The 26,268-nt window shown below is 42.4% G+C and overlaps 1 protein-coding gene across 1 annotated transcript; it reads right to left on the minus strand.

The window, feature by feature from the left end:
* Window positions 1–250: 250 nt before the first annotated feature.
* LOC120064498 (caveolae-associated protein 2-like) lies at window positions 251–23,261 on the minus strand. Its single transcript, XM_039015116.1, has 2 exons — window positions 22,363–23,261; window positions 251–2,601 (listed from the first exon to the last, which is right to left on the minus strand). Exons 1-2 carry the CDS (start codon window positions 22,906–22,908, stop codon window positions 1,735–1,737), a joined length of 1,413 nt encoding a protein of 470 aa, XP_038871044.1. The 5' UTR covers window positions 22,909–23,261; the 3' UTR covers window positions 251–1,734.
* Window positions 23,262–26,268: the final 3,007 nt, after the last annotated feature.

Consider the following 26,268-nt stretch of genomic DNA (forward strand, 5'->3'; position numbering starts at 1 on the left):
TTATATCCTTCTCAAACTGAACAGAATAAAGGCTGTAGGATAGTCCGCACGCAAGAGTGCATTCTTGGATTAGGCCTAATCAAAAATCATTTTTAGAAAAAGCCTTTGACTCTCCTCCTGAACTGCCACCATAGGCCTACACAGCACAGCCATTGGTTAAGTTTGTGCCATTCTTTAGTTTTTTATCTTATGTTTGTTGTGTAGGAAATATTTCACCTATATTTTAATTTTTTTTTTTTTTTTTTTTTCCTGTAATGCACATTGCGTTGCATTCCATGTCTGAAATGTGGTGTATAAATAAAGCTTGCTTTGATGTTTTGAGGGCAAAACCCTGGCAGTCATTCTGAATGCAAATCGTGGGTGAATAAACATTCCAAATGTTGGATATCCCCGTTCAGGCTGGATTCCATTAGGAATTAGACATCACTTTGCAAAGCCAGCATAACGTAACTTGATGCGGGTTTTGCGGGTGGCCACCATATGCTGGAATGCTGGTGACCAGTGTCCAAACAATGAAGGCTTGTCACCAGCCTATGCTGGTCTATGCTGTTTTTTTTCCAACAGGGCTTCCAAAACAGGAATTCCTCACTCCAGGATGGCAATTACCCACAACAGCCTGTGTAAGTTTGAAGAATTCCATGCGTGTATGAGTGTGTGTGTGATTGTCTTTGTGGGTGCCTCAGTAAATGTGTGCTAGTTAATCAAGTGTTTGTGTGCATGTGTGTTTCAACCATATAGGAATGTGTCAACATTGTTTATGTGAGTGCTATGCTAACATTAGGTGCACCGAATGCACACGTAATCAACTCCAACATGACCATTTTGACAGTATATTTATGAAAGTCAGGTGACAGTACTCAAACATGATTCTATATCAGTCGTTATGCCTACTGATATTTCACTCCTTAAAACCACTTACCACTTTCAAGCTGTGTTTTTCAAGCTGTTTTTGTCATGAGAGCTCTGATGAGTATATATATTATGGCAAATAAATGAACTAAGGTAGGGATGGCATGAAATTGCCTTAATGCTATGGCTCCATTTTTACCCTGCACTCAGGTTGTATGGTTATATCCAGACCTGGGTCAAATGCATATGTCACAAACCTCAGCATTACACCAACCTTGCGTTAGAAACATAGTTACCGCCCCATACCAATGCCCAGACAACCTGGCAATGGGCTACCCTTCCCAAGCTGTGGGCTTTACCCTCTTTGCCAAATATTTACCGGCATTCAAGCGAGGCAGGAGAACAAAGAGACTATCCGTCAGACAGAGAGGCCCATGCGAAGACAGATCAACAGAGAGAGAGAGTTGGCTCAGCATCCTGGAGATGTGCTGTTCAGAAGCCCAGGTTCCAGTTGGGAAGGTGAGTTATAGTCCCTTGGCTTGCTGGTTCTTGTCCTAAGGTAGCCCCAAAGAAGGGTAGGTAGCTATACACACCAGGCAGGAGCAACTGATGCAGGATATCTTGATCACTCTTGATAAATCAGGATCTCTGAAATGGAAGCTTGTTGATCTGGGATATGTCCATGGATCTCCTGGATCAATCGTACATGCAGAGCTGGAGGCATTGGAGGGCCAGGGATGCTTAGGGGCTCCGTATCGTTAGCACTGGAGCTTGAGATTTTTCAGAAATTGGTAGGCTGGAAAGATGGAGGGATGACTACAGTGTTGGCATGTTAACATAAAATGGCCAGGGAATGTGCAGAAGCAAAAGATGAGAGGGATGAGATTATGAGGCTTGCTCCACAGCAGGTATGGGGGCCTTTACCTCCACCGGGCTTTCCTGCTCCTCTACCTCATCATAAACCTCTTCCTCCTCCCCCATATTGTCATCATGCTCCGGGAGAGCAAGTCCCAGTGGACGATCGATGGTCAGGTCACACTCAAGGCTCCCCGCTTCTCCATTGATGGTCAAATCGGCCTGCACGCTCCCAGGGGTAGAAGGACTAGCTAGCTCCTCTCCTCCCTCCACACCCAGCCCTTCCTGGGAGTACACCTCCGCCAGGGGTAGATCCCCATCCATGCTACCCAGGGGAGGGATCTCCACGTGGGCTTGCCCGCTAGGCGAGCCTCCGGGCTGTGTCAAAGCCTCCCCTTCGCCTCGCAACTTCTTCACATTGAACGTCATGGGCGACACCTTGAAAGAAGAGCTCTTGGCGGTGGGACTCTTAGGGTGGTTTGGTGTAAAGCTTTTCTTGATCTTCTCACGGCTCGCGGGCGGCACGATCTTGGTGCTGATCTTGGTCATCTTCTTCTCGATGCTCTGGCGCGAGAAGGCCTTCTTCAGGCTGTCCACCTTCTTCAGGCTGGAGCGCTTCAGCCGGTCGGCTCTGGATCTCTCGAAGGAGGGCAGGGTCGCTTCTAGGCCCAGCTCTGCCTCTCCCTCCAGGGCTTCATCATCCTCGTGGAGACCCCCGGTGTCATTGTCGGAGGAGTACAGGCTGATGTTATGGAGACCCTCCTCCTGAGAGTGGTTGGCATCTATGCCGGTGACGGAGGGGTCAGGTGCCGCAGGGGCGTCGTCCTCAAGCTGGCTGGCCTGGCAGGTCTTGGGGGAGTCCTTGATGAACATGCTGGAGGGGATCTCGTTGTCTTCCTGGAGAACAGAGGGGAGAGGACGGTGTTAGGATTAGGAAGGTGGTCATGTGAAGTTATGGGATGATCACTTGAAACAAGCCTCAGGTCATTAATTTATTAATCAAGCGGATGAACACAAAGCCATGCACACTATAATTGTATATGGTTATCAGATAAGCATCAGAATTAAACATACCGATAACTGCCAAAATAAAGGAAACAGAACATTGTGTCTTAATAGGACATTGGGCCACCACGAGCCACCGGAACAGCTTCAATGCGCCTTGGCATAGATTCTGCAAGTATCTGGAAATCTATTGGAGTTATGCGACACCCGTCTTCCACGAGAAATTCCACAATTTGGTGTTTTTTTGATGGTGGTGGAAAAAGCTGTCTCAGGCGTCACTCTCGAATCTCCCATAAGTATTCATTGCATTGAGATCTTGTGACTGAGACACACACACACTCAAACACATTAAACCCCTTATGCTCCTTTGAGACCCCTCTTTCAAAGTCACTGAGATATCTTCGCTTCTAACCATGGTAGCCAAAATAATGGGTAAAACTGGGAATTTTATATATATATATATATATATATATATATATATATCTATATATATATATATATATATATATATATATATATATATATATATATATATATATATATATATATGACCCTAAGCATGATAATTGCTTAATTAACTCAGGAACCACACCTGTGTGGAAGCAACTGCTTTCCATATACTTTGTATCCCTCATTTACTCAAGGTGTTTTCTTTATTTTGGCAGTTACCTGTACGTAGATACTGTATATCAAAAGCAGATACAACTTAGTTGGACTAGCTAGTTGGATCTTAGCCTTGCATGTGCACTGCTACAGGACAGTGCCTTCAGAAACTATTCATACCTCTTGACTTATTCTATATTTTGTTGTTACAGCCTGAATTCAAAATTGATTTGTCCCCCTCTACACACAATACCCCATAATGAAAAAGGGAAAATATGTTTTAGAACTCTTTGCAAATTTATTGCAAATTAATTACAGAAATATCTTATTTACATAAAGTACCAGTCAAAAAAGGGTTTTTCTTTATTTGTACTTTTCTACATTGTAGAATAATAGTGAAGACATCCAAATAACACATATGGAATCATGTAGTAACCAAAAAAGTGTTAAACAAATCAAAATGTATTTTATATTTGAGATTCTTCAAAGTAGCTACCCTTTGCCTTGATGACAGCTTTGCACTCTTGGCATTCTCTCAACCAGCTTCATGAGGTAGTCTGCCCATTTTTTCAATTTGGAAATGTTAAATTAATGTAGGAAAGTATAACACATTAGATCTGGTAAAAGATAATACAAAGAAAATAACATGCGTTTTCTTTTGTATTTTTTTTGTACCATCTTTGAAATGCAAGAGAAAGGCCATAATGTATTATTCCAGCCGAGGCGTAATTTCGATTTTGGCCACTAGATGGCAGCAGTGCATGTGCAAAGTTTTAGACTGATCCAATGAACCATTGTATTTCTGTACAAATGTTTGTATCAAGACACCCCTAAATGTGCCTAATTGGTTTATTAATACATTTTCAAGATCATAACTGTGCATTCTCATCAAACAATAACATGGTATTCTTTCACCGTAATAGCTACTGTAAATTGGACAGTGCAGTTAGATTAACAAGAATTTAAGCTTTCTGCCAATATCAGATATGTCTATGTCTTGGGAAATGTTATTTTTACTTACAACCTCATGCTAATCACATTAGCTTATGTTAGCTCAATTGTCCCGCGGGGGACCCACCAATGCTGTAGAGGTTTTCAACAGGTGTGCCTTGTTATAAGTTTAATATGTGGAATTTATTTCCTTCTAAATGCATTTGAGTCAATCAGTTGTGTTGTGACAAGGTAAGGGTGGTATACAGAAGATAGCCCTATTTGGTAAAAGACCAAGTCCACATTATGGCAAGAACAGCTCAAAAAAGCAAAGAGAAACGACAGTCCATCATTTCTTGAAGACATGGTCAGTCAATGCGAAGAATTTCAAGAACTTTGAACATTTCTTCAAGTGCAGTCGCAAAAACCATCAAGCGTTATGATGAAACTGGCTCTCATGAGGACCGCCACAGGAATGGAAGACCCAGAGTTACCTCTGCTGCAGAGGATAAGTTCAGAGTTACCAGCTTCAGAGTTCAAGTAACGACACACCTCAACATCAACTGTTCAGAGGAGACTGTGTGAATCAGGCCTCATGGTCGAATTACTGCAAAGACCCCACTACTAAAGAACACCAATAAGAAGAAGAGACTTGCTTGGGCCAAGAAACACGAGCAATGGACATTAGACCGGTGAAAATCTGTCCTTTGGTCTGATGTCCAAATTTGAGATTTTTGGTTCCAATCGGCGTGCCTTTGTGAGACACAGACTAGGTGAATGGATGATCTCCGCATGTGTGGTTCCCACCGTGAATCATAGAGGGGGTGTGATGGTGTGGGGTTGCTTTGCTGGTGACAGTGATTTATTTAGAATTCAAGGCACACTTTACCAGCATGGCTACCACAGCATTCTACAGCGATACACCATCCCATCTGGTTTGCGCTTAGTGCGACTATCATTTGTTTTTCAACAGGACAATGACCCAACACACCTCCAGGCTGTGTAAGGGCTATTTGATCAAGAAGGAGAGTGATGGAGTGCTGCATCAGATAACCTGGCCTCCACAATCACCCGACCGCAACTCAATTGAGATGGTTTGGGATGAGTTGGACCGCGGAGTGAAGGAAAAGCATCCAACAAGTGCTCAGCATATGTGGGAACTCCTTTAAGACTGTTGGAAAAGCATTCCAGGTGAAGCTGGTTGAGAAAATGCTAAGAGTGTGCAAAGCTGTCATCAAGGAAAAGGGTGGCTACTTTGAAGAATCTCAAATATAAAATGTATTTTGATTTGTTTAACACTTTTTGGTTACTACATTTTCCATACGTGCTATTTCATAGTTTTGATGTCTTCACTATTATTCTACAATGTAGAAAATAGTAAAAAACAAAGAAACCCTTGAATAAGTAGGTGTGTCCAAACTTTTGACTGGTACTGTAAGTATTCACAATACATGTTAAAAATCACCTTTATCAGTGATTACAGCTGTGGTTCTTTCTGGGTAAGTTTCTAAGAGATATTCACACCTGGATTGCACAATATTTGCACATGATTCTTTTAACGTCTTCAAGCTCTCAAGTTGGTTGTTGATCATTGCTAGACAGCCATTTTAAAGTCTTGCCATAGATTTAAGTCAGAACTGTAACTAGGACACTCTGGAACAATCAATGTCAGTGTATATTTGGCCTTGTGTTTTAGGTTAGTGTCTTGCTGAAAGGTGCATTTGTCTCACAGTGTCTGTTGAAAAGCAGAATAAAACAGGTTTTCCTCTAGGATTATGCTTAGCTCTGTTAGTTTCCTTTTATCCCCACAAACTATCCTTAGACAAGCATACCCATAACACGATGCAGACACCACCATGCTTGAAAATATGAAGAGCGGTACTCAGTAATGTGTTGTGCTGGATTCGCCCCAAACATAACACTTTGTATTCAGGACAAAGTTAAATTCTTTGCCATTTATTTTTTGCAGTTTTACTTTAGTGCCTTATTTGCAAACAGGATACATGTTTTGGAATATTTGTATTTTGTACAGGCATTCTTCTTTTCACTCTGTCATTTAGTTAGTATTGGAGTAACTACAATGTTGTTGATCCATCGTCAGTTTTCTCCTATCACAGCCATTAAACTATGTAACAGTTTTAAAGTCACCTTTGGCCTGGTGAAATCCCTGAGCAGTTTCCTTCCTCTCCGGCAACTGAGTTTTGAAGGACATCTGTATTTTTGTAATGACTGGTGTAATAGCACACAGCGTGAGTGCACATTTTTACTTCTTAACATATTTAGGCTTGCCATAACAAAGGGGTTGAATACTTATTGACTCAAGACATTTAATCTAATCACGAATATAATCCACACAAATATTCAATCAAATAAAATGTTATTGGTTGCGTAAACAGGTACAGCGAAATGCTTATGAGTCTAGCTCCAAAAGTGTAGTAATGCCAAACAATACAATACACACGATTCCCCCAAAAATGTAAAGAAAGACATCAATAAATATCATAATGAGCAATGTCAGAGTCTGGAATATAAAATCCAACTTCACAGTACATAAATTTGCCTCTGTATGCTTTGGCAGCCATAAACGGATGTCATGGTTCAAGTGTTTAATAAATCCCCAAATGACAGTTGGTGGTTTGTAATTTCAGAGCAGTAGTTATTCAACAGTACCAGTTACAGGTACCAGCCACAACACCCTATAGTTCACAATCTACAGAACTGTGTGTGTGCGCGAGCGTGTGTGGGCCTCTCCACTGACTGTGAAAAAACGAAAACCCTTCCTTATGGGCTTCTCGCCACCCGCACTCCCACACACAGCACTCCTTCACACAAACCACGGATATTTAGACAGAGTAAGCCCCTATTCAGTTAGACTAAAATAGTATTCTATTGTTGCTGAAAAAAGTTTGGATTCTTGCACTCGACAAAACAGTGCAAATACACACAACGCCCTGGTCAAACAAACCAATCCAAATCAGATCAATCAAAAAACATGTCTGGAGATGAAATGAAAAGAAACTTGTCTTTTTTCATACAAACGATCTCCTTAAAAGACATGCCGGCATAACATGAACTTCTACGTAAATCATGCGTTGATGTAAACGTGGATTTACTCAAACGTTTGAGGAATATATCTCAAGTCAGGATTCAGTAAATCACCCAGAGTGGAAAGTAAGTGTGTTTGTGTGCATGTGTGTGAAACTATGAGTTTTTGTGCCCTCCGGAATCTTACACAGCATGGAAGAATGCTGGAAGCTAGAGGAAGGATGCCACACATTGCTTTTAGGACCATATCATGTGTCAATAGGCTGTCATTAGTGCAAAGGTAGGGACTGGACCAACCAGAAGGACAGGAAGAGCCCCTCCCACCCTGTCCATCACTAACTCACCACCAATTGCATGCCCTCCCCGGAAAGAACACCAATCAGTCACCCTTAAAAGTCAGACCAGTCAACCAATAGCACATTTTTCATAAATTCGAATTATTCTTGATAGACTAAAGGCCTCTCTTTTTTCGAGTTGGTGACTGTGACACATGGATAATGTATATTTTAAGCGTAATACGTTACAGAAAACACAAGTATGTTAATGTACCATGTTACTTGTGGGGGAAAAAACCTGGGTCGTACATTAGGGCATGCAACTTAAAATACTTTCAAACGCTGGGCGACGAGAAAAAACAAAACGAGTCCAGGTATTCACTCCCTGTTTCAGTCCGTTCACGTCCATTTGGTGCCTAATTAAGGTCTATTGACCAAAACATTGCTTTGACATCCATTAAACACATTGTGGAGCATGCAGGAATGCCAGTGTGCTGGAGTTTATTTTTTGTCAAACATTGAGATTCTATGCACCTGGATCTCTATATAAGGTGTGTGAACAACTCTTTTGATTTTATTTACTTTTGTGGTGGAAAAGATTGTACACATGGTGTAGGTCTAGTGCTCAGAATATAACACATGAAATTATCATGTAACACTTATTTGCAATGTGGTCCTGAACAGTGCATCATATCAGACATACCTCATAACAAAGCAACCAATAATCAATCATAGCAAATCAATCAATCATAGCAAACCAATAATCAAAATAAACAAATAATCATACATTACCGGCCCTAACAAAATATTTGAAACTCTACTCCACCGCGAGAAGCCAAATGAAATACCATAGATACTCCTGGTTGTTTTATTAACCTGTAGATACCAGATACCCAGGACCTTATCTAAGCCACGCACTGCATGATTCACAGCTCAGGTGGAATCAGGCGGATGCCAAGCATGTGCAGCTTCCAGTGACGGTGGAGGTAAATCTGTCATCAGTGTTCTGTTCTCTTGCGTTCATCATCAAGACTAAGAAAGCTTTTCATTAAAGGCCTCGGCTTAGAGGAAGTGCTGCACGGATTCACAGTTTCAAGCTTTATTGTGGTATCCTTGATGATATTTTAAATTGTATGTGGAGGCCTCTTTGGCTGAAACGCTCCTATGTATGTTTAAAAAATTGTCTAATAAATGAATCAATCCATCCCCGCGGTATACAATAGAACAGCACTGTTCATTTAGAGGAGTCAGTTTGAGGCAATGCTGCTCAGATTCCCTAATCTGTACGTCATATGGATAGGCTCATGTTATCAAAGCCTCCATTGACATGGCAAACCATGTGCTTGTTGATGTTAGAAGACTCTGCTTTGAGGCAATGCTTCTCACATCCACTAATTTGTATTTAATATCGATTAGGTCAATTAACATTGACAGGATTCTCAGGCTTTCCAGGAGCATTAACCTTATTGAAATTGTTCTGTGTAAAACAAATCGGATTGGTTCTTGTGAAAAGGTCAACTTTGTTTGAAAAATATCAAGGAACCAGTTTTATAACATAAAAGGCTAATGTGTGTGTAAACGCCATTGTAAATGTGTGCTTCATGCTCAAAGGGAATGCCTTGAACAAGCAATAGGAACTGACAGTGTTGTGATCTGTCTGGAAGCCGGGGTGGGATAGAGACAAACTCTTTAGGGCCTCCCGAGTGGCGCAGCGGTCTAAGGCACTGCATCGCAGTGCTAGAGGTGTCACTACAGACGGGAGTCCCGTAGGGTGGTGCACAATTGGCCCAGCATCGTCCGGGTTAGGGGAGGGTTTGGGGGGGGTGGCTTTACTTGGCTCCAACAACTCGTGGCACACCGGGCGCCTGCCGACTGACTTCGGTCATCAGTTGAATGGTGTTTCCTCCAACACATTGGTGCAGCTGGCCTCTGTGGTTTGGCGGGTCATGTTTCGGAGGACGCATGACTCGACCTTCGCCTCTTCCGAGCTTGTTGGGGAGTTGCAGCGATGAGACAAGATCATAATTGAAAAAGGGGGTAAAAAATGTTTTTTAAAGTTATTCATCACATTAATGTCAAATCCCCTAACACACTCATAGCTAAATCTACTGTAGGATTCACATGAGCAAAGGACTAGGTATGAGAACAGAATCAGAATATAATTCCAGAATATCTACATGATTTGATTTATTTTATTATTGTAGTGTTGTGCATCTTCAGGATGCCCAGCCCCTCTACATGTTTACATGTTGGTAAATCCAGTGCACAGCTTTATATTCATGACTCACTTTGTGCCAATTCCCACTTGTAATGTCATAGTGTTTTGAAAGGCTCTGCATTTTTGGGGGGGGACATGTAACCCTTTTCTATATGGGGAAGAAATGTTGTATATGCTCTTTATGCCCAGTAGATGGACATTAGCAATCATGACTTTCCTGTGGCCTTGGCGATACCTGTATAGGAGTTGCCATCATTGAGCAAGAAGAACATTCTGTAAAATGGGTATAAATGTAAATAATATTCACAAACAATGTTGTTTTCTTGGAACTTTATAAAAATGTTTTTAAAAAGTGTACTTTTGAACAATACATACATTTGCACAAACGTCAACATGGTTTGTTCAGAAGACACCGAGACTTCTATAACAACTTTAATATACCATATGAAAATGATTTATACACATTTTTAAAAGCAAGTCTTATGATTTTGAACAGAGTAAGAGGAGCAGACTTCTGGGCGTGGTAGGACAGAGTCAGGGCATAATGCACAGACAAGGGCAAGGTAGGGTGCGAGTACAGTGGAAGTGCCAGTTAACCTAGTTATCCACATGTGTGGGGGGGTGGGGCAAGGGAGCTAACCGAGGCATGTAGAGCGAGCAAAACAGTGAGAGCTATCCTAAACAACAGTATACAAGGCATATTGACATTAGAGGGAGGCATAAAGCAATCACAGGTGTTGATTGGGAGGGCTAAGACAACAGGTAAACAGCTAAGACAACAACAATGGGTAAATGGCGATGAACGGGCAGAGGGGGTCAGTTAGCTACACACATGACCTGAGTTCGAGGCTTGGGACGACAGATAAAAAAAAATGAAGTACCATGTTAATTAACAGTCCAGTAGGCATCAGCTGTGTAGCCGAGTGATCATGGGGTCCAATAAGCAGCAATGGACGAAACAGGGAGCCACTCGGTAGTCGTCACTACACTAGGCGAGCGGGAGACACGGTGCTCAGAGCGTTAGCGGGCCGGGGCTAGTAGCTGGGTCCTCACCGACATCAACGACGCAGAGGCCGGTTGAGAGCACATCGGCCGAAATACGTCAGCAGATCAGTCGTGATGGATCGGAGGGGCTCCGTGTCGACAAAGGGTCCAGGCCAATTGGCAAGAGGGATTGTAGTTGGTGTACTTCGTTTGCTAGCCGGGGAATGGGTCTAGCGCGAGGCTAACTGGTGCTTGTTTCTGGACAAGGGAAATAGCCACTCGGTAGCAGCTAGCTAGCTGCGATGATCCGGTGTAATGGGCCAGAGCTTGCGGCAGGAATCCAGTGATGTAGTGGGGGGAGAATAAAAAAAATAAAAGCAGTCCGATATGCTCAGGGCTGATATCGCGCTGTGCAGACTGGCAGATATTATCCGGGCTAAAGTGGCTGGTGTCTGTGCTAAAGGTAAAGAGTGCTAGCAGTGGCTAACAATGACTAAATAGCTAGTAGCTAATTAGCTGGCTAGATTCTGACGGAGGTTCCAGTTATAAGGTCTAAAAAAATTGCAGATCCGTACCACGTTGGGTGAGGCGGGTTTGCAGGAAGATATTTAATTTGAACATGGAAAAAGAGATTGAAATGTATACAGAAAAATGAAAGCTGAATATTTCCACAGGACAAAAACGGGACAAAAGCAAACACGTCTTGCTGCTACGCCATCTTGGAAAACCAAATAATTATAAATAAGAATATAATGTTTCTAAACATTTCTACATTCATGTGGATGCTACCATGATTGTGGATAATCCTGAATGAATCAGGAATAATTATGAGTGAGAAAGTTAGACACAAATATCATAACCTCTCACCATTACAATAACAAGGGAGGTTAGCATTTTTGGGGGGCTATGATATTTATGCCTCTAACTTTCTCACTCATCATTATTTAGAATTTTGTGTTTCTAAAATACATGGTTCTGGCTATAGCTAGCTAGCTAGCTCGACTAACAAAAGGTAATGTTATAAAATACATCAGTTTGTAAATCAGTGTTCATTAAACACACTATGCATAGCCTGTATACTTTACCTCTTCGTCTGACATGTTGAAAATAATGGCAATTGTTTACATAATCCATGCATTGACTCCATTAGTTCTGGTCTGGCTCTCATCCATGAAGATTCAGGTGCATCTTGATATTGTCAATCAAATGGCGAGGGGATAAACGCTCATTGGCTGAAACTCTAATTGTTAAGGGGCTGGACCATGTGGACCAAGCTTTCAGTATTTCACCAAAATATTTGGAGATTCCCTCAGTAGGCAAAATGCCAGCCCACAGTTTAAAAAAGTTGGTTTCCAACTAGGGATTTAGTGGCTAACTGAGGTAAGACAATGAATACGGTTGCATACACACAATGCGATTATTGTGGATAGTCAAATTATTATTATAGTTTTATAATAGTATAATTGTAACGTCCTGACCAGAGTTCTTATGTGTTTTGCTTGTTTAGTGTTGGTCAGGACGTGAGCTGGGTGGGAATTCTATGTTGTGTGTCTAGTTCGTCTGTTTCTGTGTTCAGCCTAATATGGTTCTCAATCAGAGACAGCTGTCAATCGTTGTCCCTGATTGAGAATCATATATAGGTGGCTTGTTTTGTGTTGGGGATTGTGGGTGGTTGTTTCCTGTCTCTGTGTTTGTGTTCTGCACCAGATAGGACTGTGACGGTTAGTTTGTTTTGTCATTTTGTATAGTGTCTTGTTTTGTGTGAATTAAATCATGGATAATTACCACGCTGCACATTGGTCCTCAGATCCTTCTCGCCTCTCCTCGTCTGAGGAGGAGGACGACTTAGACTGCCGTTACAATAATAGTTTTATTACAATAGCTTTGAAGAACGATTTCCCTAATAATCCTGTAACAATAAGGCTAGTACGAACTCGAACCCAGGCGCAGAAAAACACAGCATGCAGAGGTAAGGGTAAATCCAGAACTTTTACTTAGTCTTAACAGAAACAAGGCAAGAGCACACTATTAAGACCTAAGAAAAGATCCATGCCAACTGAGGAACCTAAATAACAAGGCAACCAGGTGAACCGAGAAGGTAATTAAACACAGGTGAATCCAATAAGTAATAATCAGGGTAACCTGGAAACTAGAAAACAGGGCAAGGGTTCCCACCAGCGGTAACCTAAGGAAACAACAATCAAATAACACAGAAACTGTGACAAATCCGGTTTACATGGACACATCTGAAATCAGGCTACCTGATGGCACTCTGATAAACGCAGAAAATCATCAAACAAAATAATTGTTCAACCACAGCGAACATGTTACCCTCTGGTTGCACATTTAACATGCTGGTAGAAATGAGGTAAAACGGATTTAAGTTTCCCTGCATTAAAGTCCCCGGCCACTAGGAGCGCCGCCTCTGGATGAGCGTTTTCCTGTTTGCTTATGGCCGTATACAGCTCATTGAGTGTGGTCTTAGTGCCAGCTTCGGTTTGTGGTGGTAAATAAACAGCTACGAAGAATATAGATGAAACCTCTCTCGGTAGATAGTGTGGTCTGCAGCTTATTATGAGATACTCTACCTCAGCCGAGCAAAACCTCGAGACTTCCTTAGATATCGTGCACCAGCTGTTGTTTAAAACTATACATAGACTGCCACCCCTTGTCTCACCAGATGCTGCTGTTCTATTCTGTCGGTACAGCTGTATGTTATTCATGTCATCGTTCAGCCACTACTCGGTGAAACATGAGATATTACAGTTTTTAATGTCCCGTTGGTAGGATATACGTGCTTTTAGTTCGTCCATTTTATTATCCAACGATTGTACATTGTCCACTAGTACCGATGGCAAAGGCAGATTAGCCACTCGTCGCCTGATCCTCACAAGGCACCCTGATCTCCTTCCGCGAAACCTCCGTCTCTTTCTCCTGCGAATGACGGGGATGAGGGCCTGTTCTGGTGTCTGGAGTAAATCCCTCTCGTTCGACACATTAAGAAAAATGTATCGTCCAATTCAAGGTGAGTAATCGCTGTTCTGATGTCCAGAAGCTCTTTTCGGTCATGAGAGATGGTAGCAAAAACATTATGTACAAAATAAGTTACCAACAATGAGAGAAAAAACAAACAAAAGTGCACGGTTGGTTAAGAGCCCATAAAACGCTAGCCATCCTCTCCGGCACCATACGTGTCCTAATAATTCAAAAGATTGCTCAGAAAACCAGGTATTTTGATCGGCGTATGCTTGCTTTGATTTTGACCTTATGAAGATAAGCAGAGTAAAGTGTTTACATGACTATTGCATAATCTTCCTACTGCCATAATCAGTTTATTATCGAATTATTAGTGTGCATGTAAATGTACTCAGTAATTCTGATCATAGATTATGCATGCATAAACCACACATTGAAACGTCCAACCCAAAACAATAGGTTTAAAAAAAAACTGAAGTAGTTTAGCACAATTCGCCAAAGTCCTTTAAGCATTATTTGTGGTTAACACACTTGGGACCCACCCTCACCTGGTCTCAACCTCTTGGTTGGCAGCAAACTGACCTTCCTGCCACACCATCAGGTCAGTGAGTGTGACAGAGATCAGCCACAGTAAGTTAGTGTGAATATTACAATAACTACTTGCAGCAAGCTGACAGTAAGTTATTGATAATTAAACATGAACTTCCCAAGGACCAACAGCAATTAAGTTCATGAAACATGAACAGCGCAGCTCCTGATTGACACAAGTTCTTACAAAGAAAGTAGAACTGGGAGTGGATAAATGAGGTTCTCAAACTTTATAAACATAACGATAAAACCACTTAAATTGGTACAACATTTCCACTAACGATTGGCACAAATACAAAATATTTTAGAAGATGCACCCAAATATGCTAATGAGACCCCATCAAATCTCAAGTGAGGTTGACTCCCAAGTAATCAGAATGTAGCTGGTCTGCAAAACCACTACCATCATTATCATATTGCCATGCATGCTATATGTGACCCGATTCAGGAAACAAGGCGTATGTCGCAAGTCACGACTTCACAGGAGAGCCGTTTGAATGTAATTTTTTGAATTTTTATCAAAATGTGTTTTTTTGGCAGAAATGCCTTCTCAAACATGTGAACTTTCATGTGCCTTAATAACAAACTTGTATGACATCCGTAAATACAAATACAATAGTTAAATTACGAGCCTTGTTGGTTAAGCCCCAGAAAAAGTCAGCAACCTAGCCATGATTGGCTGAGATAATGAGTGAGCTGGAAATGCAGAGAGAGGAGTTTGGATTGGTCTGCCATATAGAAGGCTTCTGTCTATTTGAGCTCGTCAGTCTGTGTTGGTAATCCTGAAATATATTGTGTAGTGGAGCTGCATAAGTGTTGCTCTCCACTTTCTGGAGGATCAAGTTTTGAAATCAGTGGAATTAGAGTGAGATAGCTAAAGAGATGGAGAAAACACTCCGGATTACATCCTCAAACTAAGGGCAACTGTGATATGGCATTCCTGACAGGGAGTCCATCGTGCAAGATGATGTATACAGGCAAGATAGTCTAGCGTTAGCTAGCTACATTTTCAGATTTTACACATTTCTAATTTTGACAGATAGTGGTTTAATTTCAAGCTAAAGTGTAGCTAACGTTAGCTGGCTGGCTCCCTAGCTGATGTTATTATTCGTTTCCCAGAGCCGTTTGTTTTTCTAGTTAGAGCCTAATGTTAGCTAGCTAACATTGAACCTGGTTGGATAGCTCCCAGCACTGTGGCATTGTTGGCACTTTGTTCATTGTTGATTAACTAGCTAACGTTTGCTGGCTGGCTCGTTAGCTAACGTTATGTGACGTGTGTGATCTTAAACGTTGTTTACCTAGTTAGGTTCATTGTTTACCTAGCTAGCTAGCCATATGTCTTAAGCTAAAGTGTACTGTTAGCAAGCTAGCTAACGTTAGCTGGCTAGCTCTTTAGCTGATGTTATTATTCGTTTCCCAGAGCCTTTTTCTTTTCTAGTTAGAGCCTATTGTTAGCTAGCTAACATTGAACCTGGTTGGTTAGCTCCCAGCACTGTGGCATTGTTGGCACTGTTCATTGTTGTTTAACTAGCTAACGTTAGCTGGCTGGCTCGTTAGCTAACGTTACGTGTGTACAACACCCGTTGAATATGGCCGGTGTCAGTAAACTTATGCGACAAAGCGAAATGAAATTGTTGCCAGCAGAGCTGGTTAAGCTATTTCATGTTATCCAGAGGTAAACAAATCATTGGCCAGAGCGTCAAGTGTGAGCGCCAAGAGCGAATTGAGATGGGAGGGTGTGAACGATGCTGTATAGGTGTAGACAAAGAAGAGCTCTTCACTAGATACCAAAACATTCAAAGGCGATTTTCTCAAAAGTGAGTTTACAAGTTGATCAACCTTCCCGTTGTTCCTCAAATGCAGTGTATGATATATTATTGTGTAGCTTTGAATCTCTACTTTTATCCAATGTAAAAAACACAATTTCAAATTTTGCTACATAAGACTGAATCCAGGTGGTGAGTCACATATTGCAGTTAGATGTTTTAAATTGTTTGTTTCAATATCTGTGTTTTTGCATGTACATTGATTAATCAGCATAGAACATGCTGGTTGGCCTGCAGAACGCTAGACCATGCTGTTCAGACCAGCTTGACCAGCAGCCGACCAGCACTGGGGTATTTGTCTCCGCTCTGCTGACAAGTATTTTTCTACTCTCATACAGGAGTAATAAAGGCCTAGTGCACTCATTTGGTGGGAAAAAATATATTTGTTTATTTTATTTATTATTATAATTGTTTTATATATGTACATTTTTTTAAAGGCCTCAGCACCCCTATTTCCTGGGGCTATGCTTGATTGTTCCAGTGTTTACTTGGACTTTACTTGGAAACTTCTATTTGAGGTCAAAGGTCAAATCAACACAGAGAACTAGAACAATTTTCTCAAGCCCTAGTTTGTTGGGCTGTTTTTTTCTCTTTCCTCAGCCTCTCTTTTGGACCTTTAGACGTTGTCCTGTGACTGTGGATGAATGGCTGCCTGTGCCATGGTTCAAATGTCAAAAAGGAACAAAGAGAAGCAAGATGACATGAACTCCCATCTGGATTGAGGCCACTGAAAGATAACTATTGTTTCCTCTTTTCTACTGTAGCTCTGTGAGACAATTAGCCTCTTTGGCTTGGTTTGATCCCCGCTGGTTTCCCTCAGTCACCTCTTCTCCTCCAATTAGATTCTGTAATCCTTTCAGATAAGTCACCACCTGCGTGTGGAACATAACCAAAGCGCTTTGTGTCTGTGTGTGTGTGTTTGTGTGCATGAGTCATGACACACACACACACACACACACACTCCTTGGAGTTATGGGCCTATGAGGACCAAATTTGCTAATTAAAATTAAGAAATACAAAAATATATGTATTTGGATACAGTTGTGTGTTCACTAAACTGTTGAATTCTAGCCCTCACAGCATACACATGGACTTAACCTGGTCCAAAATAAACATGTTTTTATTGAATAATACAATAGTTTTTGCTCATTTCCTAGTGTTATCATTTTGTCTAATTGACTTCACATATGTCCTATCCTCCTTTCTCTTCTCTATCCCTCGATTTTTTATTTCAGCTATTTCACTCTGTTCCCCTCTCTCTCTTGTCATTTTCTCTCTTTCTACTTCTCCCTCTCTCTCTCCTTCCCCCACTTTTATACACTTCTCTCTCTCCGTAGCCTGTTCAAAAAAAGGGAGATTAAAATAGGAATGAACTCCAAAGGGAAAATGAGACCGATAACAAAGAGAGGAGCCACAGGGTAAACACACAGGCTTGTTCACTTGAGTCTGTAGGACTACCTTTCTCTGTCTCCACAGACAGAGAGCCACATTAGGCTCTGGGACAGAAACATGGTTGTGTTATTTATATATTTTCAATGGAAAACTTGTTACAGTTAGTGCCTCCTTGTTCCAGTCTGATTTATTCCGTTTGGTGCCTAATGAACATGACCCAGATGAGTATTGGGATTCAAGGCCCTCTTTCGTGTTGCGATAGGTGTCACTGAACCAAACTCATCCATGGACATCGGGGATAACGAAACGGAAGGCTTTGTTGTTTGAAAGAGAGGTAAAAACAAAACGCTTGCAAGGAGAGGATATTTGTACGTGAGTGTGAGCTTCAGTGGTATTACCATGCCTTGAGCTAGGTTAAGTGAGCCTTGCCTACTGGAACATAACACCTGAGAGATGTAGGCACGCACACACACACACACACACACACATACACAAATCACAGCTGCACCCTCAAGCCAGTCTTGTTCTCCTGCTAGGACCTGTGGAAATAGATCTATTCTACAACATAGACGCTATGGAGTTGACTATGCATCCCTTAACTGACACATGTACAAACAGCTACACGACATCAACGTTGTTGAATAGAATGATATGAGAGCGCAATAAACACAGTAACTGACTGGCAAGGCCTGAAGTTAGTTAATCATATTCATGTCTAGTTAGGCTTTTCCTGTGTTCAAATGATAGGCCTTGTTGGAATACTTTAGAAATGTCTCCTTCCTTTCTACCTTCCTTGAAGTAATCGTATATCTGAATTGGTTGGATTGATAATGGGGTGGTAAAGTAAAGTGGTGGTAACCTTACAGATGTGTGCTTATTTCAAGGAAACAAGGAGGGAAGGAAGCATTTCTAAGTATTCAAAGAATGATTAGTTGTATCAGGGGTTAAATTGGAAAAAACTGGGTGAGGCAGCTAAAGCAGGACTGGCTCTGCCTTATCCTGCATAAGGAACTTGGATAAATAAAATTAATACCAGTGCTTACTCACTGCCGCCGATGCTGACAAGCCGAGAGACCTTTGGTCAAGAGTTCTGTGACAATGGCAGTGAAGTCTTCATGAATCAAAGCTGACGACTGAAATCTTCAATTTAATTCAGAAAACTATTTATATGATGCCAAAATCTTTCATTCTTAATTCAAGTGTGTTTGTTAAAAATTATGATTGACAAATACAATGGGCAAGACCAAAGATCACTCAACTTGCGATCTGTTTGCACTCTCCAGCACGAATACACACTTATCCAAAGTTGCTCAGATCAAATGTATTAAAGAACGTCTTTCGATAAGGCTGTGTTTCGTTTTCTTGATGCAGCACGTTTTGTTTGGTTATGAAATGTGTTTTCATTCAATGCTGTTGGATTTGAATGTGTTTTGATTGTGTGTGATAAAAGGTCATCACTTCCTTTCCCATCCTACCCCTCCAATCCCTCTACTCATCTTGAAAACTGCACACATGCACACACGTGCACACACACACGCAAACACACACAAACAAATGCCTGCACACGAGCACATGCACTTGTGCATGCATGTGCACACTCATGCACAAACACACATGCATGGAACTGCACAGCAAAATGTGTCACATTCCACGGTTGTATGACTATACCTCTTTCCCATTTTAATGTAAATTAATGTTTACCCTCTCGCTAATCCAAGACCTTTCCCCTCCCCTTGGTATCAAGAACCAACTTTGTCACAACCAGCAGCTACCACATGGCATTGGACTTTTCTGTTTTGTGGCTGGGAAGGGGAGAATATGTGTCTCCCCACGAAAGAGGGGAGGTCAGGGAGACAGGAAAAGCACTGGAGCACAAACACAAACAAACAACGGGCCAATCTACGAACTACACTAAGCACTACATTTTCCTCCGGCCTCGTTAGGGGTCGTTAAAGGGAGAGGAGCACGCGAGGGGCAGGGCCTTGTCAGCCTGTCCATGGCAGTGCCATATTTACCGAGTGCCCTTGGGAGCAGCGCGGCGGCATTTCCAACTTGTGTGGCACGTACAGAGCACCGTGTGTTCTCAATCAATTCGTGGACGAATACGCCAATCAACAGAGATATATTTTCTAGGCCAGGAGCAAACAAAAGACAAAAGAGAGCTCAGGGGTGCGGAGTGAGAATCTAAATGCCTTATCAGTGAGTTGCGTATTTTGTGACTCATAGCGTGTTCTTTGTAGCACTGTGTGACAGAATGGCATCCTCTGATTTTTGTTTTTTTACTCTTACTGTATGTTGCTGGTCATACAGTACAGATAATGCTATCATTATTACCCATCAGTATTCCCCATGACCCCATCATCATTATGTCACACCATTTTAAACCATAACACTATAAGGACTCAAAACAGTTAAGCAATTGTACGTAGGCAACAACTATAGGGATTACCTGTGGATAACCAACTCCAATGCACAACCACCAGACTAGAGTCATGCAGTTGGAGCCAATGTGCAGTATTTGCACCTGTTGCTATTGAACAAGAGCAGTAGCACCTGGGAAACCAGATAAGATCAGTGACTATGAGCTCTCAGGGCTTAGCCTGTGTCAATATGACTTGCCTTTTTTCCTGACTGAACACATACAGTATCAAGCCCTATCAAATCATTCAAGAATATACTGGCCACTCAATAATTCCGTATATTTAATATAATGGAGCTAGGACTGACCAAAGAGTAAGGTTGGGAAACACTATTCAAATACTATTAAAATCATCTGATCACACCTTTTATGTGTTGGCTCAGTTGGTAAGAGCATGACACTAATAATCTTTAGTTTCAGGTTGAATTCCCGCAGGGATCACAGTCACATATTAAATGTGAATGCAGTAATTGTACTGTAAGTGTCTGCGGTGGTATATTATACTTTTATACATTATATTATTATTTATATATTGTAAATCACTTCAGTAATCAGAGAGGAGGAAAAGCAAGATGCATTCACTCTTAATGCATAGATCTAATTTAACTAGATTGGTGTAAGGTACTTAAGTAAAAAATACTTTAAAGTTCTACTTACTTCGTTTTTTGGGGTATCTGTACTTTACTTTACTACTTATATTTTTGACTACTTTTACTTTTACTTCACTACATTCCTGAAGAAAATAATGTACTTTTTACTCCATACATTTTCCCTGACGTACTCGTTACATTTTGAATTCTTAGCAGGACAGGAAAATGGTACGATTCACCCAATGAACATCCCTGGTCATCCCTACTGCCTCTGATCTGGCGGACTCACTACACACAAATGCTTCGTTTGTAAATGATGTCTAAGTGTTGGAGTGTGCCCCTGGCTATCCGTAAATGTTAAAAACAATAAAATTGTGCCGCCTGGAGAACTTATTTATACTTTTACTTCTGATACTTAAGTATATTTTAGCAATAACATTTACTTTTGATACTTAAGTATATTTAAAACCAAATACTTTTAGACTTTTACTCAAGTAGTATTTTACTGGGTGACTTTCACTTATACTTGAGTCATTTACTATTAAGGTATCTTTACTTTTACTTAAGTATGACAATTGGGCACTTTTTCCACCACTGATTGTAGATCATAATACATAATGGCCATTTGGTCTTGAAAACAGATCTAGTTTAAGTGCGAGTTGTGATCTACGCTTTTCTTTATTATCCTCTCCGCAGTGTTCCCAGACACACACAACCATCCTCACACAGCTTGCACCCACACACACACACACACACACACACACACACACACACACACACACACACACACACACACACACACACACACACACACACACACACACACACACACACACACACACACACACACACACACTCTCTCGCTCTCACTCTCACTTTTACATATCCAAAGAGCTCTTCAAAACACCACTCCCTCTGTAGTTACATGTTGACACCATGTCTCTCTCTCTCTCACACAGCTGCAAAGCCTGTCATTTACACACAACACAAACATTACAGTGTAGACTGCACTCATAAACACCCTTGCATTAGCACCCAACGTCCACAATCAGTTTGACGGACACACACACACACACACACACACTACTTTCAACATTCTCCCAAACCTTTTTAACATTCTGTTTCTCACTCTCACACACTAGACACATATGCACACAAACACTTTTTTTACCCCGTTATCTCCCCAATTTCATGGTATCCAATTGGTAGTTACAGTCTTGTCTCATCGCTGCAACTCCTGTACAGACTCAGGAGAGGCGAAGGTCGAGAGCCGTGAGTCCTCCGAAACACAACCAAACCAAGCCGCACTGCTTCTTGACACAATGCCCACTTAACCCAGAAGCCAGCCACACCAATGTGTCAGAGGAAACACTGTGCATCTGGCGACCGTGTCAGTGTCAGTGTCAGTGTCAGTGTGCACTGTGCCCGGCCCGCCACAGGAGTAGCTAGTGTGCGATGGGACAAGTACATCCCTGCCGGCCAAACCCTCCCCTAACCTGGATGACGCTGGACCAATTGTGCACCACCCAATGGGTCTCCCGGTCGCGGCCGGCTGCAACAGAGCCTGGTCCTCGAACCCAGAATATCTAGTGGCACAGCTAGCACTGCGATGCAGAGCCTTAGACCATTGTGCCATTCGGGAACAAACACTTTTAACACGTTTAACATTGTTCCATCTCCTTCTCTCACAACCCCCAAACACACTTCTTACATTTCTTTCATTCTCTCAATATTCTCTCTTCCTCACCACTTTTCCCTTTTCCCCTTACACTAAACCACATCCATCCATCCACCCCTCTATCCCTACCTGGAAAATTAGTACTTTGAAATGGTTCCTCTTGAGCAGGTGTCCATGGTTGGCCTCCAGCCGCTTCACCTGCGACGCCTGCTTGTCCAGACGCTCCCGCACCTCCTTCATGTGGGTGTTGACCTTGTGCGAGCGCTCCAGCAGCTTGCTCACGCTGTTGGACGTGCTGGTGTGGTTCTTGGACAGGCGAGTCACGTCGCCTTGGACCCCTTGCACGGCGCCCTCCAGGTCAGCCTGGCGCTGCTCCATGCGCAGCTGGTTCTCCTGCACCGCCTCCAGCATGTTGACCAGCTTGTCGAGTAGAGCCACCACTGTGATGGCACTCACCTGATCCTTGGCCATGGGACTGGTGGGACTTCCGGGGCTCCCGGGGGTTTTCAAGCCCAGCCTGGAGAGGGTGTCGGTGGGGGAGGAGGGAGCCGAGCTGGGGCTGAAGCTGGGCACCAGGAGGTCCATGTTGTCTTGCTGTGCATGGTACTGCTGGGGGTTGACCAAAATGCTGCTGCTGTTGCTGAGGCGCTCGGCGTGCGATGAGTCTTCTCCCATGGCCACAGGGTGGGGGGGGTTAAATGCCCTGTTTTGAAGAGGGAGAATGTGGACTGTCTAGTTCTGAGATGTGAAAAGTCTCAGTCAGTTGGTGGTTGTTGTTGTTGCTGTTTTCAGTAGCTCCAGAGGAGGAATGAGAAGGTAACAGAGATTCTAGCTCCAGAGGAGGAATGAGAAGGTAACAGAGATTCTCTTCTCTTGATTGTTTTGAGTCCCCTCCCCTTTTTTACACTGTGTAGTCGAGCAAGAGTTGTATGTAAACTCCCATTTTTCTCCTCCCTTTTTTCTCTCTCTCTCACTTTCTCTCTTTCTCTCTCAGTTTCATATTGTGCCGTTTTATCACACCCACTTATCTACTCCTCTCTCTCTCTCTCTCTCTCTCGCTCTCTCTACTCAGTGGTAGGCTTTTAAAAACCTCCCCCAAAGCCAGAGGCAGGGGTGTGGTTGTCCTGGTAACAGGTCTAGCCCTAAATTGCGAGAGACAAGTGAGCCAGAGGTTGCCACTGTGTGTGTTCATGTGACTTCTCTAACTACACTGTCTATCTGCATGCATGAATGAATCTGTAAAGTCAGTTTGAGTGCCAATTTAATTCTATGAGCATTTCTGATGTTGTGTATTTGCCTATTCCATTGTGTATGTCTCTCTCCCAGTTTCCGATTTGTTTGTAGTTTGCAGTTGGTTTGCAGTGTTCAGAGTTCTTAGCCAATAGAAATACATATACAATGTAGACCAAAAAGGTGCAGGTTGATAAAAGATTGTACAGTACATGTACAATACATGATTGCACAGTACCTTTGATTTAGTGTGTGCCCATGTGTGCAGCAGGCAGCCCCCTCCATCACTCCCTCCCTCTACTCCAGTTCTGTTTTTCTCTCCTCTGCTCTGTAGCTTTGGCATTGGAACACTGGGACACATGGAAATGTGGAAATCCGTGTTTGAACAATGAGCTCATCTGTGCCCCTGGCACGGTGCCAGGATACATTTATTTTACTTATTTCACTTTTATTTAATCAGGTAGGCCAGTTGAGAACAAGTAGTCATTTACAACTGCGACCTGGCCAAGATAAAGCAAAGCAGTGCGACAAAAACAACAACACAGAGTTACACATAAACAAATGTACAGTCAATAACACAAAATAAAAGAAACATTTTAAAATCTGTGTACAGTGTGTGCAAATGTAGAAGAGTAGGGAGGTAGGCAATAAATAGGCCATAGAGGCTAAAATAATTACAATTTAGCATTAATATTGGAGTGATAGATGTGCAGATGATGATGATGTGCAAGTAGATGCTTTGTTGCGAAGTAGGAAGCCGATTCTATATTTAATTTTGGATTGGAGATGCTTAATGTGAGTCTGGAAGGAGAGTTTACAGTCTAACCAGACACCTAGGGATTTATAGTTGTCAGAACCGTCCAGAGTAGTGATGCTAGTTGGGCGGGAGGGTGCAGGGAGCAATCGGTTGAAGAGCATGCACTTAATTTTTGTTACGGCTATCGTCATATTCTTCCTCCTCCTCGGACGAGGAGAGGCGAGACGGATCGGACCAATACGCAGAGTGGTTAGTGTTCATAATGATTTATTAAAACGAAACTGAATACTGAATTACAAAACAAATAAACAAAGTGCATAAACCGATACAGTACCATGTGGTGCAACAAACACAGACACAGAAACAAACACCCACAAAACACACGTGAAACCCAGGCTGCCTAAGTATGATTCTCAATCAGGGACAACGATTGACAGCTGTCTCTGATTGAGAATCATACCCGGCCGAACACAAACATCCCAACATAGAAAATCAAACATAGACAAACCCACCCAACTCACGCCCTGACCAACTAAATAAATACAAGAAAAAGGAAAACAGGTCAGGAACGTGACAATTTTACTCATATTTAAAAGCAGTTGGAGGCCACGGAAGGAGTGTTGTATGGCGTTGAAGCTCGTTTGGAGGTTTGTTAGCACAGTGTCCAAAGAAGGGCCAGATGTATACAGAATGGTGTCGTCTGCGTAGAGGTGGATCAGAGAATCACCAGCAGCAAGAGCGACATCATTGATATATACAGAGAAAAGAGTCGGCCCGAGAATTGAACCCTGTGGCTCCCCCATAGAGACTGCCAGAGGTCCGGACAACAGGCCCTCCGATTTGACACACTGAACTCTATCTGAGAAGTAGTTGGTGAACCAGGCGAGGCAGTCATTTGAGAAGCCAAGGCTATTGAGTCTGCCGATAAGATTGTGGTGACTGATAGAGTCGAAAGCCTTGGCCAGGTCGATGAAGACGGCTGCACAGTACTGTCTTTTATCGATGGTGGTTATGATATCGTTTAGGACCTTGAGCGTGGCTGAGGTGCACCAATGACCAGCTCGGAAACCAGATTGCATAGTGGAGAAGGTACGGTGGGATTTGAAATGGTCGGAGATCTGTTAAAAAGCTTGGCTTTCGAAGATTTTAGAAAGGCAGGGTAGGATGGATATAGGTCTATAACAGTTTGGGTCTTTAGTGTCTCCCCCTTTGAAGAGGGGGATGACTGCTGTAGCTTTCCAATCTTCGGGGTTCTCAGACGATATAAAAGAGAGGTTGAAAAGGCTAGTAATAGGGGTTGCAGCAATTTCAGCGGATAATTTAGAAAGAGAGGGTCCAGATTTTTAGCTCTTTCAGAACATCAGCTGTCTGGATTTGGGTGAAGGAGAAGCAGGGGGGGTTGGACAATTTGCTGCAGGGAGTGCTGAGAGTTTGGCCGTGGTAGGGTAACCAGGTGGAATGCATGGCCAGCCGAGGAAAAATGCTTATTGAAATGATCGATTATCGTAAATTTATCGGTGGTGACAGTGTTTCCTATCCTCAGTGCAGTGGGCAGCTGAGGTGCTCTTATTCTCCATTAACTTTACAGTGTCCCAAATTTTGGGGGGAATTAGTGCTACAGGAAGCAAATTTCTGTTTGAAAAAGCTAGCCTTTGCTTCCCTAACTGGATGAGTATATTGGTTCCTGACTTCCCTAAAAGTTGCATATTGCGGGGGTTATTTGATGCTATTGCAGAACGCCACAGGATGATTTTGTGCTGATCAAGGGCAGTCAAGTCTGGGGTGAACCAAGAGCTATATCTGTTCTTAGTTCTACATTTTTTTGAATGGGGCATGCCTATTTAAGATGGAGAGGAAAGCACTTTTGAAGAGCAAGCAGGCATCATTCACCGGACGTGCTACCTGTCCCAGACCTGCTGTTTTCAACTCTCTAGAGACAGCAGGAGCGGTAGAGATACTATTAATGATCGGCTATGAAAAGCCAACTGACATTTACTCCTGAGGTACTGCACCCTCGACAACTACTGTGATTATTATTATTTGACCAT

Source organism: Salvelinus namaycush, chromosome 19, assembly GCF_016432855.1.
Source record: "Salvelinus namaycush isolate Seneca chromosome 19, SaNama_1.0, whole genome shotgun sequence".
Taxonomy (NCBI): domain Eukaryota; kingdom Metazoa; phylum Chordata; class Actinopteri; order Salmoniformes; family Salmonidae; genus Salvelinus; species Salvelinus namaycush.

What these genes read in the sequence shown, in the direction of transcription:
- LOC120064498 (XM_039015116.1), bottom strand. Translation starts at nt 22,908, where the DNA reads ATGGGAGAAGACTCATCGCACGCCGAGCGCCTCAGCAACAGCAGCAGC. An exon ending in TCAAAGTACTAATTTTCCAG is followed by an intron (nt 2,602 to 22,362) that starts GTAGGGATAGAG and finishes TCTGTTCTCCAG; the next exon opens with GAAGACAACGAGATCCCCTC.